Here is a 15,044-nt window from a genome sequence, read left to right as displayed (position 1 = left end):
CAATCATGAACTGAAAAGTTGTGAGCCAACATAAATCTTTTCTCCTATAAGTTGTTTATGTTGGATATCTTGGTCACAATGACAAAAATCTGGCTAAAACATAGGTAAGGTAATAGAGATAAATGGAAAGAGAGTTCATAGCTCATTGCTTTTTTTTTAATGTTTCAACAGGTTGGCTTTTTTTTTTTTTAAAGAGAGAGAGAGAGAGAGAGAGAGAGAGAGAGAGAGAGAATTTTTTAATATTTATTTTTTAGTTTTTGGTGGACACAACATCTTAGTTTGTATGTGGTGCTGAGGATCGAACCCGGGCCGCACGCATACCAGGTGAGCGCGCTACCACTTGAGCCACATCCCCAGCCCCACTTTTTTTTTTTTTTTTTTTTTTTTAATATGAATGAGAACAAAGCTAGGGGAGCTTTGAAAGAGATTCAGAATGATGATCAAAAATACATTTTAGAAGTTTCACTCTGATTGCTATATGAAAAACATACTTGCTTTATGTTAAACCATTGTGGAATATTTTTGTAAACCAATATAGTTACACACACAAGTTCAATGACAAAAGAAAAAAAAAATCTCCTTGAAACTATAGAAAATTTGTGCTGGAGATACTAGTTCAATCATTAATTACTCTTCAGAGTGAATTGTCTTTAAGTCAACATGTTACCAGTTCTACAAGTCCCAGGGAATTGAGTTAAAGAAAAGAAATTTCCTTGATTCCAAATATGAGAATGTACCCTGTTTGGGTTCTCAGAGTGGTAGTAAGTCACAACTGGTAGTTTATAAACAACCGTGCCAGTGCATTTATAATACTGGTACCATAATGCCAAACAGGGATAGCCACTCTTTAGTCCTCTCTTCTGTGTATTGTGGAACATCAGGCTTCTGTAAATCCCCAAATTCTTTCCAATGTTTCCAAATTCTTGGAAAATATTAGGTGGATAAAGATTAAAATTCAACACCTGCAGGGACAAGGTCCTTGAGATATTAATGGGAGAGGATATTGAAATACAGGTGTTGTTTGAATTGATAGTACAGTAAATTCAGGTGGTACTCTGATGCATTCCATCATTTAATTAAAACTATTTTGTATTATGAATAATATAAGAATATTGAAATGTAAATTATAAATAATAAAAACAGGAGCTTAATAAAAGTTATTATAGTCAATCTAGAACTTATAAACTAGACTTATGTCTATTTTTTAGTAACTTAGGTGTGCGAACTGGGGCAAATCACCTTCTGAAGCCTTATTGTCCCATCTGCAAATTAAAGTTATGATGATGATTATATTTGAAATGCATTTAAAAATTCGTTATTATCTGATAAATACCATAAACATTATAAAGAAGTAGGGAAATAGTCTATCAAATTTTAATTTTTTTATTAAACCTTTGTTTCTAGTAAAGGGAACTAATATTAACTAATCTTTCTCTGTATTTATGTTTATTGCCTTGGTAAAATTAGAAATAAGAAATAATGGAAAAGAATAGAGGCAGGAGGAAAGATAAGAAAAATTGTGTGATTGCCATATCTGTGTGAATGATTTAGGTCCTGGTTACTAGCAGAAGAGCTGTTTCCTAAACTTCAAAATTTCTTTTAAGAACTCCTGCTGCATCTCTGGCACATAAAATCAGGGGAAGAAATATATATTTCTGGTTTATAAAGTAAAACCTGAGAACTAGTGACTTGATGTGTGTGTTCTGGACAGCAGATTTTTTATAGCTGGACAATATACTACTTGGATCACTAAGGGTGATGCTAGACATACAGTACAAGAGTTTTGTTTATCATCATCCTATTTCAACCCTTCATCCTCCACTCTCAAAACATATGATATTGCTTAAATGCCTGGCAACTTCCCTTTTTTTCATATCTTTCTTCCTGTTTCTACGTTTATGGATTTTCTATTCACTAGAGACATTCAAACAATTCTGGTTATTGCTGTGTAAAAACCACCCCACACTTGGTGATTTAAAGTATCCTTAATTTATGCTCATGGATTCTGTGGGTCAGAATTCCAGGCACAGCTGGGACATCTTGTCTTGTGAAGTCTTCATGGCTGCTTCATGAAGTCCAGGGTACTAGTTGGGACGATGTGAATGACTGGGGTGTCTCAAATGGCTGAAGGTTGGAATCATCAGATTCCCGTGACAGGCAGTAAAGCTGGCCTCTTTTGAGATTGTTGACCTATACAAAAACCTTTTAGATGGCTTCATGTTTTTGGTAGCATAGCAACTATATTGAAAGGGTGAGATAGTGCAGCGTAAATTTCCAAAGGACTAGAAGGAAGTTTCATTGATTTTTAATGACTCAATCACAGAAGTCATGATCTTTCTCTGGTAGTTGAAGCAGTCAAACATGAATCTAGAGAATTCATGGTGATAAACCTTGCCTCCTGATGAGAAAAGTGTCAAAAACTTTGTAATCATTTAAAATAGTTCCACATACACTACATATAAGTGTTCATGTAGCACACAGACTAACTGCTAAATATATTAGTGAGAATGTTTATTTTGTTCCTTGTCGGGTACTTTCCTATTATCCATTCTCTTCAACAAACAGTCCAAATGCTTCAGGTATTATAGGTCAATATATTTCAGCAGAGGGAAATCTAGGTTTAAGTCAAATAGTGTATGGTATTATTCTGGACACAGGATTGGTCCTGGAAAGAGTATGTATAACAATTGAAATCACTGGATGCACTGTCAGAGTCTTTTGAGAAGTTAAATTGTAATTCTTTTGAGACAGGATCTCACTAAATTGTGATATTCCTGCCTTGCCTCTAAATTGTGATATTCCTGATTTGCCTCGCATGTCTGGGATTATAGGCCTGTGCCACTGCACCCGGACTATCTGCTGTGTGCATTTTGATAACACTGTGAGAAAGCAGTATGGGGAACTAAGCAGAGCAAAGAAGTTCACAGAAAGGTGGAGTTGGAGCCTTGATTGAACCATGTCTCCTCTGAGTCCTCTTGTATGTCTCACTTCCATTGCACCATTACACCATAAATTTAATTCATTGCATTGACCTGGATTTCATGTGTTTTTTTGTTGTTGTTGTTGTTGCTGTTGTTTATAACTTGAGTTCAGAAGCATCAGTAATGATTTTCTGTCTATATAAAAGGGAGAAATTAAATATTTAAAAAAATTAATCCCAAATCCTCTTAATAAGTTTCATCAGTTAATCCTTTTATGCATTTATTGGTAAATTCTTTAAATTTGTGTGGTTCTAAAACTGTTTTAGCTGGAGAATGATGGAAACTGACCAATAAAAACAATCTAAATCATTACTCAAACATGATTAATAATTGATCCTTTGGCTCATTTAAATCATTTTTAATTTTCAAATGTCTTCTATGTGCTTCTGTTTAGAATATAATTGAGATACACAAGATTCATATGCTATAAATGAGTTTATGACTTCCTTTTCAGCCTTCATGATCCAGATAAAACATGCCTTCAGTTCCTTTTTAAACCTCCCTGACACTGTGTGGATACTTCTACCACACAATCCACACTGCTGTGTGTGTGTCTGGAGTTTTCTTTTCTTCCTATACATTGGAGATGCTCAGAAGATCACAGAATCAAGGAATGACTGCCTAGATAGAAATCAGAGTAAAGAACATGAAAAATAGTTGATGAGTAACTTTATCAGACTCTTGAATACCTTATAGAGGGTGACTTTTTTAAGTTAATCTGGTAGTCATAATTTTGGTACCCTATTATATAGCAGAATAAAGAATTTTATCCATAATGATTGCTTAATTATGTACACTTGAAACGTGTGAGGCTTAATTAATGATTGTTGATATTAAATCATCCAGATAAAATACATGAGCTTCCAAATATATGCTAATGCTATGCATAGGTACATTATTAGTATAAGCAATTTATTATTTTTCTTGACTTATTTTTCCAAAGCACCTCAAAATTCAAATGGCAAAAATATTATTATAAATGTATTAGCAAATTTAAGAAGAACAATGCAAAGAATGCTAAAACTTCTCCAAAACATTTCACTTTTCATGGAAATAGGGATGAGTTGGACCAATGGGATTGCTGGGTCAGGTAAAGCAATGAAAAATTCTGATCTGAGAAGCAATTTCTATGACCTTGAATAACTTCTTGAGTTCTTCTATCATAAATGATGCTGAGTAGCACTTGAAAAGTTAAGTTTTGTTAAATTAAATTGTTAAGTTCTTTTAATATTGAAAATGTTAATATGGGATGATTCTATATATTATATGCAATACTTAGAAATTTACATTCACAGTTTCTTATTTTTAAAAGTGGTCTTTGCATGCCTAAATAATATTTTAAGATTTACATATATTTTACAGTCAATGGCACTTTTAAATATTTAGCAAGACCACTTTTAGCACCCCTACACCCACACACAGATACCATTCTTGTATTCTATTTAAGAATGGAATTTGGGTATTGTCTTAATGTTTATTAATGTTTATTAACTTGGTCTCGAGGACTGTTTTAAATTCTGAAAGGGCACTAGAGTTGAGTAAGTTTCATATACAATACTCTATTTTTATCTCCCTATTGTGAATTTCAGCAAGTTTCCTAGTCTTGGTTTCCTTGTCAAAGGAAGTGAACTATACATTTCACACCAATTTTGGCCAAAATTCAGTCTGACTATATGTTGAAATCCTAGCAGGTACATAATAATGACTTAATTTTTTGGGTATCTACTTATTCACAATTTACTTCTTACGATATTCCCCACAGTAGTTATTCTGAATGATTTCCACTTCCCAAGCCCTTACTGATATGTTGCATAATTTTTTCTTGTAAGTTCAAAAGCAAAATGTATGTAAAGAACCATTAACTTTATCATTGCCACCCAAATCACAGAGACACACATAAACATTCATTCCCATACACACAAGGAAGATTCATTTTAGAAATGATGTATGAGTGTCCTTTACAGAGGACAGGTACATAATGTGCTGAATATATACTATCTAATCTTTCTTATTGTGGAAAACACTAAGTAGAGTATTAAATAGGCATTTAACATAAAACTCAGGTTTATATTAGATTTGGTTTAAAACCATGCCGCTTCCCTGTGTTCAGAGTTGCTCTAGCCGGCAGCCAGGGCAAATATTTCTACAGGGCTCCTATCTATAGTAACAATTTAAGTCATCCCAAATCAGATGACAGTGCTATTCTGGCAGCATAACCCCACTCAATTTTATGAAAAATAAGTAAGTCAGCCAGTGTGAGCAATCTACCAACAAAGCTACTTTCCTGGAACCAGAGGCCCCAGGAGGACTCCCTAGGCTCTAATTCTGAAACTACCAGGTGTCAACTCCAAGGTGCACATTGGTCCCTATGTAGGCTCTGAAACTCAGTTCTGATGACACTGCCTGCCCTGGCCAGTTGCATGCAACAGAGAAGGACTTAAGTTCCAAACAAGGCTCTCCAAAGTGTAGAAGACCCCTAAAGTGCAGGTCAGAGAAAATGTCCCACTTATCCAGGTTACTTTTGTTAATTTCTGAACTAAGAAAGTTATAGAAATCACTTGACCTAGAAGCACTGAAAGTTCTGTTTTACTCAGAATCAAAACCCTCAGTTTTTCTCCCAAAAGAATTTTTAAAAACTCAAAGATTAACTTGCACAGAGAGCTGGTGATTACGCCAAAGACCTGTCTTAATATTTTCAACCTGTTGTTACAAATTACTATAGATAATGTGGCTCGATAAATAACAAATCTAACAGTTTTAGAGGCTAGAAGTTCAAGATCAAGGTGGAAGTCTACTAGGTCTTAGTGCACTGACTTCTCCTGTATCATGGCAGAAAAAAGAAAGAGCGTTCCAGGGTCCCCTTTTATAAGGACACCAGTCCCATTCATGAAGGCTCCACCCTCATGACCTCTTTAGTTCCCAAAGGCCCCAATTCATAATGCCATTACATTGGAGATTAGTAGTTCAACATTTGGGAAGACAAACATTAAGTTTGCTCGAGTACCCAATTCATGCAAATTTTATGAGCGCAATTTAAGGGAATAAGCTCATATAAATGTTACATTTCATTAAATTTAATACTCCATTAAATTAACAGGTTTGTTTTATGAGCTTCTGTGAAAACGCTACCAACTTTTGTTACAAGACAATGCCTCAATGATAGTCTTAGACAACAAACGAATTGGTTACGCCATCCTCAACGTTGCTTGGTATTTCTTTCATTTTATTCCAAGGGATTTGGTAATTTAGCCTGCCTTCATCCACTATGTGTGTGTGTGTGTGTGTGTGTGTGTGTGAGAGAGAGAGAGAGAGAGAGAGAGAGAGGGAGGGAGGGAGGGAGGGAGGGAGAGAGAGCGCATGTGTTAGAAGTTACTTTAATGATTGTGAACACTTATTTTTCTTATGTATAGTAAAGCTTTTCTCTTTATCAGAAAATGGAAAATTGTAGCTATTTTTCTAAGGATCCTCTTTGTGTCTGTTTTCATACCCTTTATTTTGTTGTATTTTAATGCTGATACTGTAAAAATTTTTAGAAGGTTAAATGGCAGTTAAAATTCAACACATATACTACCAACAATTGATCATTTGTCATAACTCCACCAATGTGAAAGTAATTTGAGTAATTGTGACTAATTTCATTTAGGGTATTAGGAAAGAATATTTACCTTAAATTTGGAAAATGGTAAGCTGAGGATTATTTGATTTTTGATACCATGTTGAAGCATTTTCCGACAATCCTATTCATAGGAGCTGCCACTGAGGACTCACAGTGGCTGTCATTTCTCTTTGAGCTCAGACTCACCTCCTCTTGGCAACTTCCCAGCTCAAATGCCTGCCAGATGCTGCCTTCTTTCTGCTTCATCTTTTCTGCTCCCACTTGGTCGACTCACTATAGTGTTTGGAAGTTAGGTCCCTTACCCAATGAGCAACCTGCAACTAATAAAGAACAGGAACCAAATGATAATGACCCAGGTTCCTATCCTTCTGTGCAAGGTTCTGGGAGGCATTTTGAATTCTTCTCAGAAGAACCAGTGAAGCCCTCCAGTGGAGGTATTTCACATCCTTTCAAGGACTTTCATAAACTTTTTCCTTCTTTTATTCACCTCTCACTTCCATTTCCTGGGATTGTATCCCAAATATATTCTTCACATCCAAGTCTTTGTCTCAGACTCTGTTTCTGGAGAAACATGGACTAGAGTAAGTCACTGACCTCTTCATCTTCATGGATGAGTGTAAATTCTCCAAGGATTTTTTTGATTAAAAATTTTCGAATAATAAATGTGAGGAATTCATGTAGCCCTGAGGGTAGTAGTTATTTAGCCTAAAGAAAAAGAATGGTGTTAGGGTTCTCTAGCCCAGTAGAGATAATAATATCATGTTTGCATTGTCCTAAAGAAAGTTAACTAAGCAATCATATGTAAGTTCCTTCTGCAGTTGCTTGCTCTTCAACTGCTCTTGTCTTCTTGCAGTTTTCCTTATTAATGAGGCAAATAAAAGTTTGACACATGTTCACTATCTGTTTGTATGAGACATAATTTTTTTAATGGCAAGCAGTGAAAACTACATCATGAATGTCACCTGGCTGAAGTGATTGTTTAAGATACTGCAGCTGTAGGATGCGTTCCAGTTTCAGAAATACAACAATGATTTGTTAGGATAATGGCTTCCAAACTATTTTTAATGTAAAGGGGTTTATCTTCAAAATGCAAATGATATTACTCTAGTGTTTTCCAAACTGCAGTGGTAGCTCTCAGCCTCTTCTCCAATCCACACACTGCCCAAACGTGGCATGCAGTTGAGGAGGCATAGCAGTACCTTGAAAGGCTCTGAGGAAGTCCCAAGTCTCTAGAGCCCCAGATCTCTAAATCCTGGGTCTCAGGAGTCCCGACATGGCATGGAAGACTGTAAAAAACTTTCCTCCCAGCTTGCTACTCAACCTACCTCAAAGGACTCAGAAGTGTCTAGGGAGGGTCAATGGATAAGGAAATCAAGGCTGGAAACCAGAGGCTACACATCAAGGGTTCAACAAATGGAGATCACCAGAAATTTTGGCAATAGCAATACCCCAAGCCCCCTGTCTCCCACCTCCCTATGCTTTCTACACATGGAGTCAGCCTCTGGAATGTAGATGCCACCTTGCAAAGATGGAAATTAGACTATATCTGAAATGAAAGCAAGCCAGATATGATCTAAATCTCCTGGAATTAGGATTACATTTTCTGCCTCTAGGCAGAACAGCAGCCCAATATACCAAATCTATATATGGAGAGCTTAAGTGACATGTTTGCATCCCTGAATTGTGCAAAGAGTGCCGAAAACATCATTAACACCACCCCTTGTATGGCCCTTGAATTCAGAAGCAAGCAGACAAACAATAACACCAAGAATTTATTCCACAATTAGGTATTTCACAGTGAATTTTACTTACCGGAAACTGACCACCCTCATCCTTATACCACACTTATTCTTTTACTTTCATGCAAATATTTAAGAACAAACTATGTATGAAAATGGGGTTGCATGTGTAATGAATTTCAGTCCATAAATATAAGATCTTGTATTGTTTGTGGAGTTTACAAAGTCCATACCATATACATTAACTCACTAAATCATGACAATAGCTCCATGAGGTAGGTATTACTGAATTTACAGGTGAGGTACCTGAGACTTAGAGGTTAAGTAACATGTCCAAGGAAACACAGTCAAGATAAAACTGGGACTCAAATTCAGGGCCTTGATACACATAATTTGCATGTGTATTGCATACTATAAAAAAAGAAAGGCTTAACTAGTCTGCCCATCAAGGAAAAGAAAAAATTAGGCCATTAAACATGACTCTTCATTGTTTTTCTTCAAAAAGCTTGGAAACTGACTTGACCTGTGGACCTATTCATCTATAAATGGATGCTGGCAATTTGAAATTTCACTGCTTTTTCAGTTTTTTACTGATTTTCAAATTCTGATACACATAAAATTTAGGTAGGAGAACAATATATATGTCATAGCAAAAGAACCTTCAACAGTTTCTTTTGCTTTTATCATTTCCAAGACATGATACCCATCTCATCCATCCAAAGTTGAATGCTTAAAAATACTGACTTTACCGAATCATAATGTGCAACCTGGTATATGGTTTCTTAAAATGTCACATGAATTTGTAACAAGAAAGAAGATAGTTACTAATGAGCAATTTGGATTCTTTTGGTCAACAGAATGTAGGCAGTTCAAACTTTACAAATCAGGTTTATCATAGTTGAATTCTGATTATTTTAGAAATAGGGTTACTGAAATTCAGATGCACATACATAAACAAATACAGCAAACCCTTAAGAGTTACTCTTTTACCAAATAGTTAACTTCAAGCTCAGATTCATCTCACATTTTTCATGTCAGAGGAATTAAATGGGAATTTTTCCTTATAAGTAAAACCTGGATGTCCATAAAACTAATTGAGAATTTTTACTCTTTTGATAATATAGTGGTGAAATGTTCAGACAAAACGACTTTGTGATTAAATGAAGTAAATTTGATCAGCACACAATGGAAAAAAAATCAACACAAGAAAGAATGATGTATTTGAGAACATTTTTAATAAATAATGTGACAAAATTACTTTTCTGATTATTGGATTTTCAGTATGCAAAATTATGGCTAAAAATAAGAGGCTTCTTACATGAACATAATGAAAACATTAATCACATGGGTTGTTCCCTTAGTACTGCACACGCTTTCTATGAAACTTTCTCAAATAATCTAAGTGAGCACTTTTCATTTTTGGTGAATACCAGCCATTGTTTGTGGTTCAGTTTTGTTTGGCTTTGTTTTTCCAGTGGGGTCAGGCCTGATACCTGTGTATGAATAAATGTACATTTTTTTCTTCAAATAGCACCAATTATAAAGTCAATGAAATTCATATAATGACAAAAAAAGATCATAAAAATCTACAGTCAGAGGGCATCGTTTGGCAATTCGAAGCAGTAATGCCCTATTTGAGCTTATAAGGAAAGCTTGTAGGATTCTACATTGGCCACAACAAACTTAAACCATTTTTTTTTCTTTAAATCTAGGAAAAGTAAGAACCCTCTAGTTCATGGCCCACGATAAAGTATGCACGTGACTCCACCATCTCTTATCATTCAAATATTCCAAATACAAACATAGAGCATTAACAAAACAGGTTAAAAACGCTTCTCAACATTTTTTTTTCAATAAGACAAAAAAGGTTAATAGTTACAATGGTTTACAAATAAAGTTTAGTGATTGTGCTTTTAAAACCAAAAAAAAAAAAAAGATTAAAAACAGTGCATTACAAAAACAAAAATCAAATAAACTTCCTTAAGTAGCACTTCTGAAAGCTGAACTGACACTACCAGAAGAAATTTAGGCCAGTTAAGATAGGATGTCTTTACTCGATTGGTCATTAAAGGCATCCATTTGTTTGTAATGTGCATTTATAATTGCTTCTTGATTGAAAAATAGAACAAGGTTTTTGCTAGGCGTCCTTATGACAATGACTAGACAACCAGAGATCCAACTGGCTTAGCCCTCCTTATCAAAAAGTACATTTCCAATAAGAATATACTTCCATGGTTGAAATGAAGACAAAATAAAGTACCACCAGGGGTTGCAAAGAGTATATATTTACAATGTTTCTACCCCGTTCGAATTGTTTGTTGTTCCGCATTTGCTATATTTTTAGTTTCTCCCCACAAAGGGTGGTATGAAAGACTGATTTCAAAATCATGTTAAAATGAAATATGCTTTGATTTGCATTAGCAGTCGGTTATAGAAAGATTATACTTTGAGAGCCCTTGGCATGAGGTTGATAAATCAAGTTTGTATCTTCAATCAATATTTTGCTATAAGTTAGCTTGGTATATAAGCAGTGCAATGCCATATCTCAGGGGCAAAATGCAAAAGAACTGTTTGGTTCTTTCTTGAGGCTGATGACTGAAGCAAGAAGTTGATACACTTCTCTTGCTGGAAGTCAAGAGAAATGGTTCCAATAGCGAGGGGAAGAGAAAGGTTCTTCCTAGGGTTAGGGATCAAAGAGCAACAATAAAAACCCAATAACTTTTTTTTAAATGGTACCCCAATACGAGGAACAGAAACGACAATTTGTACATTCTGATTGCACTGAACATTTTATCTGGCGTCATGTGTCATCAGACAGGAGGCATCTTGACTGATAATTTTCACATTAGATCGCACAAGCCTCTCTGGTTGTCTTCAGCTTTCAGTTTCCTGTAAAAGAGGCAGTATTGTTAAACTTGAAGATAAATCATAAGAGTATTGACTCGTCTTGTTTTTTAGGCATTTATTCTTACAGTCTAATGGTTTTTTTTTTTCACTCATTCACTGGCATAAGTTGAAAAGTACTCATGACAACTAATTCATCTATCAACTTTAGTTGTCTTGATAGCAAATCCAACAGTTCTCTAACAAGCACCAAACTGTTTTGCACTGTGCCTCAGTGTTGTGGGGGCAGAACACAGGGCTCTGCAGGAGAAGGAATATGCTGAGTTCTCCATCCCTCTCCATCTCATCTCAGTCCTATAACTCTGCCTTTGTTGACTTTAAATATTAGAATTAATTATAATGATTTTTTATCCTCCAAGAGGGAGGATTAAAATTTTTCCTACATAAAACAGGCAAGTTTGACAAAAAAATCTCTCCAAAGCATTTGCAGCAGGACTTTTTCCAAACTTCAAAATCAAAATACATTTGGCTTTAGACAGCATTCAACCAGACATGATTGGTTCTAATATTTTCTTCATTTATTATGAAGTTACAGTTTAATCCTCACCATCTATTTGAGGCTAAATATATTTGTAATAGGAAAAATTTATTCTGTGCTGATTTTTTATTACATGTAGAAAACAATAATTTTTAAAAGGGAGGGGATTTTATAATATGACATGACTTGCAATTCAATCGTGCATCATAATTTATAGATTCCAATAAGGGAGGAAATATTTGAATATTTAAAAGAGTGAAGGTGGAAGATATTGTCCAGGGCTGGGGCTGGGGCTCAGTGGTAGAAGACTTGCCTCAAATGGGTAAGGCACTGGGTTCAGTACTCAGCACCACATAAAAATAAATAAATAAATGAATGAGGATATTGTTTCCCATCTACAACTAAAATATATACAATATATATATAAAGTTGTGTGTCCAAATCAGCTAAATTGATCCTGGTGATTGTTAGACTGACAGATAACATGGGCTACGCACTCTCACATTATAAAACTCCACCACCTCACTGAGTTTTCATATAACACTAGGAATTACAGTATATCTAGATCTATAATTCTTATTTCCCAGCATTATCTTTGCCATGTATATTTCTTATCTGAAAATATCTTCAAAGAAACTACTACTGACATTTAAAATTATAAAATACATTTCAAGAAAATCCTTATATGCTCAGAATGTTGGTTTCTGACATCACAAACATTAGGGTATAGAGAAGTGTCTAATAAAAATAGTAATGTTTCTGCACACTGATGGATATTCCTAATTTTGAGGTTGACATATTAACTACAGTCTAATGAGGAAAAAAACTGGGAACAAAATAGAGATACCTCTAATTCTTCATTATTATCTTCTCCTCTTTCATATCCTCCAAGTACTTGCATTTCTGCAATATTTCTTCGACCTACATTTGCTTGTTCTCTTTGTCTGCTTCCTGATCCTCTTGATGACATTGAGCTTGAGGAACTGGGATCTCTGGGATTATTCGATGTTGGAAAAGTAGGTCTACAGTAAGGTAGAATATCCTCTGTGTAACAGAATATAATAAATGCATGTGAACACCACTGTGCACTTTCATTGTATAAAGCATCCCTCCTGTCTTGGTAATTCTGAATGGGGAATCATCAGTGATTCCAAAGAATAAATAAGGGTACTATAAAAGCATAATGCATAATGCACACTGGCTTTTGAAAATAAAAGTAGCAAGCCTTGTTTTCCTAGTAGTGGCTGGAGATTTGGATTGACTCCACTCCTAAGCTTATATCCACATCAGAATTCTCTTGGGACTGATAACACTTAAGGAAGTAAACCAAACCTGGAGTCGACTTGGTTTCCAATTCTATGTCATTCACCATGTGATCTCTGATTATTATTTAGGCTTTAGTTTCCATTTTTTTTCCAAAAAAGTGATAATAGAATCTACTTAGAGAAGCTCCTGGTGTTGATATAAAAACAGATAAGATAGTGAAATATACATGTAAGCTACAGAGTGTTCTTACAAGGAATCAGCAGAAATGAAACCCAGTCTTCTAGAACTACTAAATCAGCCAAGCCTGGGTTTACTCCCCAGCCACAGAGGTAGTCAATGTGTATGCCTTATGGAACTCTGGACTTCAGAAGCCTGCCATTATTGCTGACTTTAAAACACAAGGCACGCTAGTCAATGTCTAACTAGTACCTGAATTTCTATCTCCAGACTATTTTCAATTTACTGCCACTTTTATTGAAGATGCATCATTCAATTGCTCACATTTCTTTGTATCCTGTCCACTCTACCCTCTGAGCATGAAAGACATCAAAATCAATCTCTTCCACATGTTTCCCCCCACCCTGAAATGATTCCTCTGCCATCCACATTGTCTGAAGAAACCCCACTTCTTCTGACATGCCCACTGGTACTCTTCCTAGAGGAAGGGTCAGGTTGGAAGACTTGCCGCTCACTCACAGCACTACTTCTAAATGATCACTCCTCCAATCTCACACAAAAACGTTGTCCTCCTCCAAGTCTGAGCCATCTATCATTCTACTTCATCTACAGATGGGACTCATGGGGGTGTCCCAGACCATGAGGATGAACACTCAGGCAACCTCTCTTTGGAGACTTGGTCACCTGTGGCCTTAGCCCTCTGTCCCTGTTTCAGAAACCTTTTTCTTTCTATTGATTCCAGTTTTACCTGATATATCTGTACCTATAATACATTAAAAATATTTTCTGCTAAAACTTTGCTTTACCCTCTTTTCTATAGGAATCAATACCTTCTTTCTTCCCTGCTCAGCTGAGCTTCTTGAAAAGCAATTTTGACTCAGTATTGGTAGTTACAACTCCCAATCACTCTGTCTCCCCTGAAATCTATTCATGCCCACATTACTACTGTAAAACTCAAAAAATGGATAATGCTAACCAAGTTTCATTCCTTAATCTCTGGACTTCTCACTGCCCTTATCATTTAAATGTTTCTATTCTCTTAGTTCCAGTACTCCTTCCTTCCTGACCAATTTTCCGGAGAATGCTTTTGATTTTAAGAAGTGCCTCTTGCATGCCAGCACCCTATAGTTCTCTTCTGTCAGCTCAGTGCCTCTTATTCAGATAGTATGCTATCTCTCCCATTCATCCTGGGTGATTTCTGTCACTCTTATAGATTGAACCTTTTCCAGAATATAATTGCCATGAGGACAGGTATTTTTGTCAGTTTCACATACTGATATATTCCCCGTTTGACATATAATAGGTCATTAATAAGTAGTTTCAAATGCATGAATGAGTGAGCACCTTAACTGCTATTTTCATCATTAGGTAACATTCATTTATATTTTTGATTCCCAAATTATGTCCGAATCTTTGGGCCCCACAGCCAGCCTAACTGAACACCTCCTCAGATTCAGCATACAGACAATGATCTCATCCTGCCCATCTCCCTGAGATTTCATCCCCCTTTCTATTCTCTAGTACAACTACTGGTATCACTAATCATTAGGATATTCAAGGTAGAAAATTTGTATTACCTGAGATTCTTTCAAAAACCTTCCTGTATGTCTTAAATGTACTTCCTCCATATATTTAAACATACAACAAGTAAGGTTGATTTTGACTCTAAGAGTTTCTTGAATTTTTCTAGTAATTCATCAATTTTCCAATATCCTGGTTTAAATTCTCTGCATCTCTTGTGTGGGAATTGTACACATCTTCTAACACATCTCTGCCTCTACAGCTGTTACCATATAAACCAGCTTCTCTCAACATCCTTACTCTTTATATGATCTATGGGCGCCTATGATTTAAGCCTTCTTCACCTCAAGAGCTTCATCTTT

General features: G+C 35.6%; 1 protein-coding gene across 1 annotated transcript in view; it reads right to left on the bottom strand.

Moving 5' to 3' along the window:
• Window positions 1-10,928: 10,928 nt before the first annotated feature.
• Robo1 (roundabout guidance receptor 1) overlaps window positions 10,929-15,044 on the bottom strand; it is a 381,357-nt gene continuing 377,241 nt past the window's right edge. The window contains exons 28-29 of the mRNA XM_077795033.1: window positions 12,566-12,762; window positions 10,929-11,225 (exon numbers count right to left, since the gene is read on the bottom strand). Of these exons, the coding sequence (XP_077651159.1) occupies window positions 11,211-11,225; window positions 12,566-12,762 (212 nt within the window). The 3' untranslated portion in view covers window positions 10,929-11,210. The remainder of the gene's footprint in view (window positions 11,226-12,565; window positions 12,763-15,044) is intronic.

The sequence above is a fragment of the Urocitellus parryii genome, chromosome 2 (genome assembly GCF_045843805.1).
Source record: "Urocitellus parryii isolate mUroPar1 chromosome 2, mUroPar1.hap1, whole genome shotgun sequence".
Taxonomy (NCBI): domain Eukaryota; kingdom Metazoa; phylum Chordata; class Mammalia; order Rodentia; family Sciuridae; genus Urocitellus; species Urocitellus parryii.
This window is presented reverse-complemented; position numbering and strand designations above follow the sequence as displayed.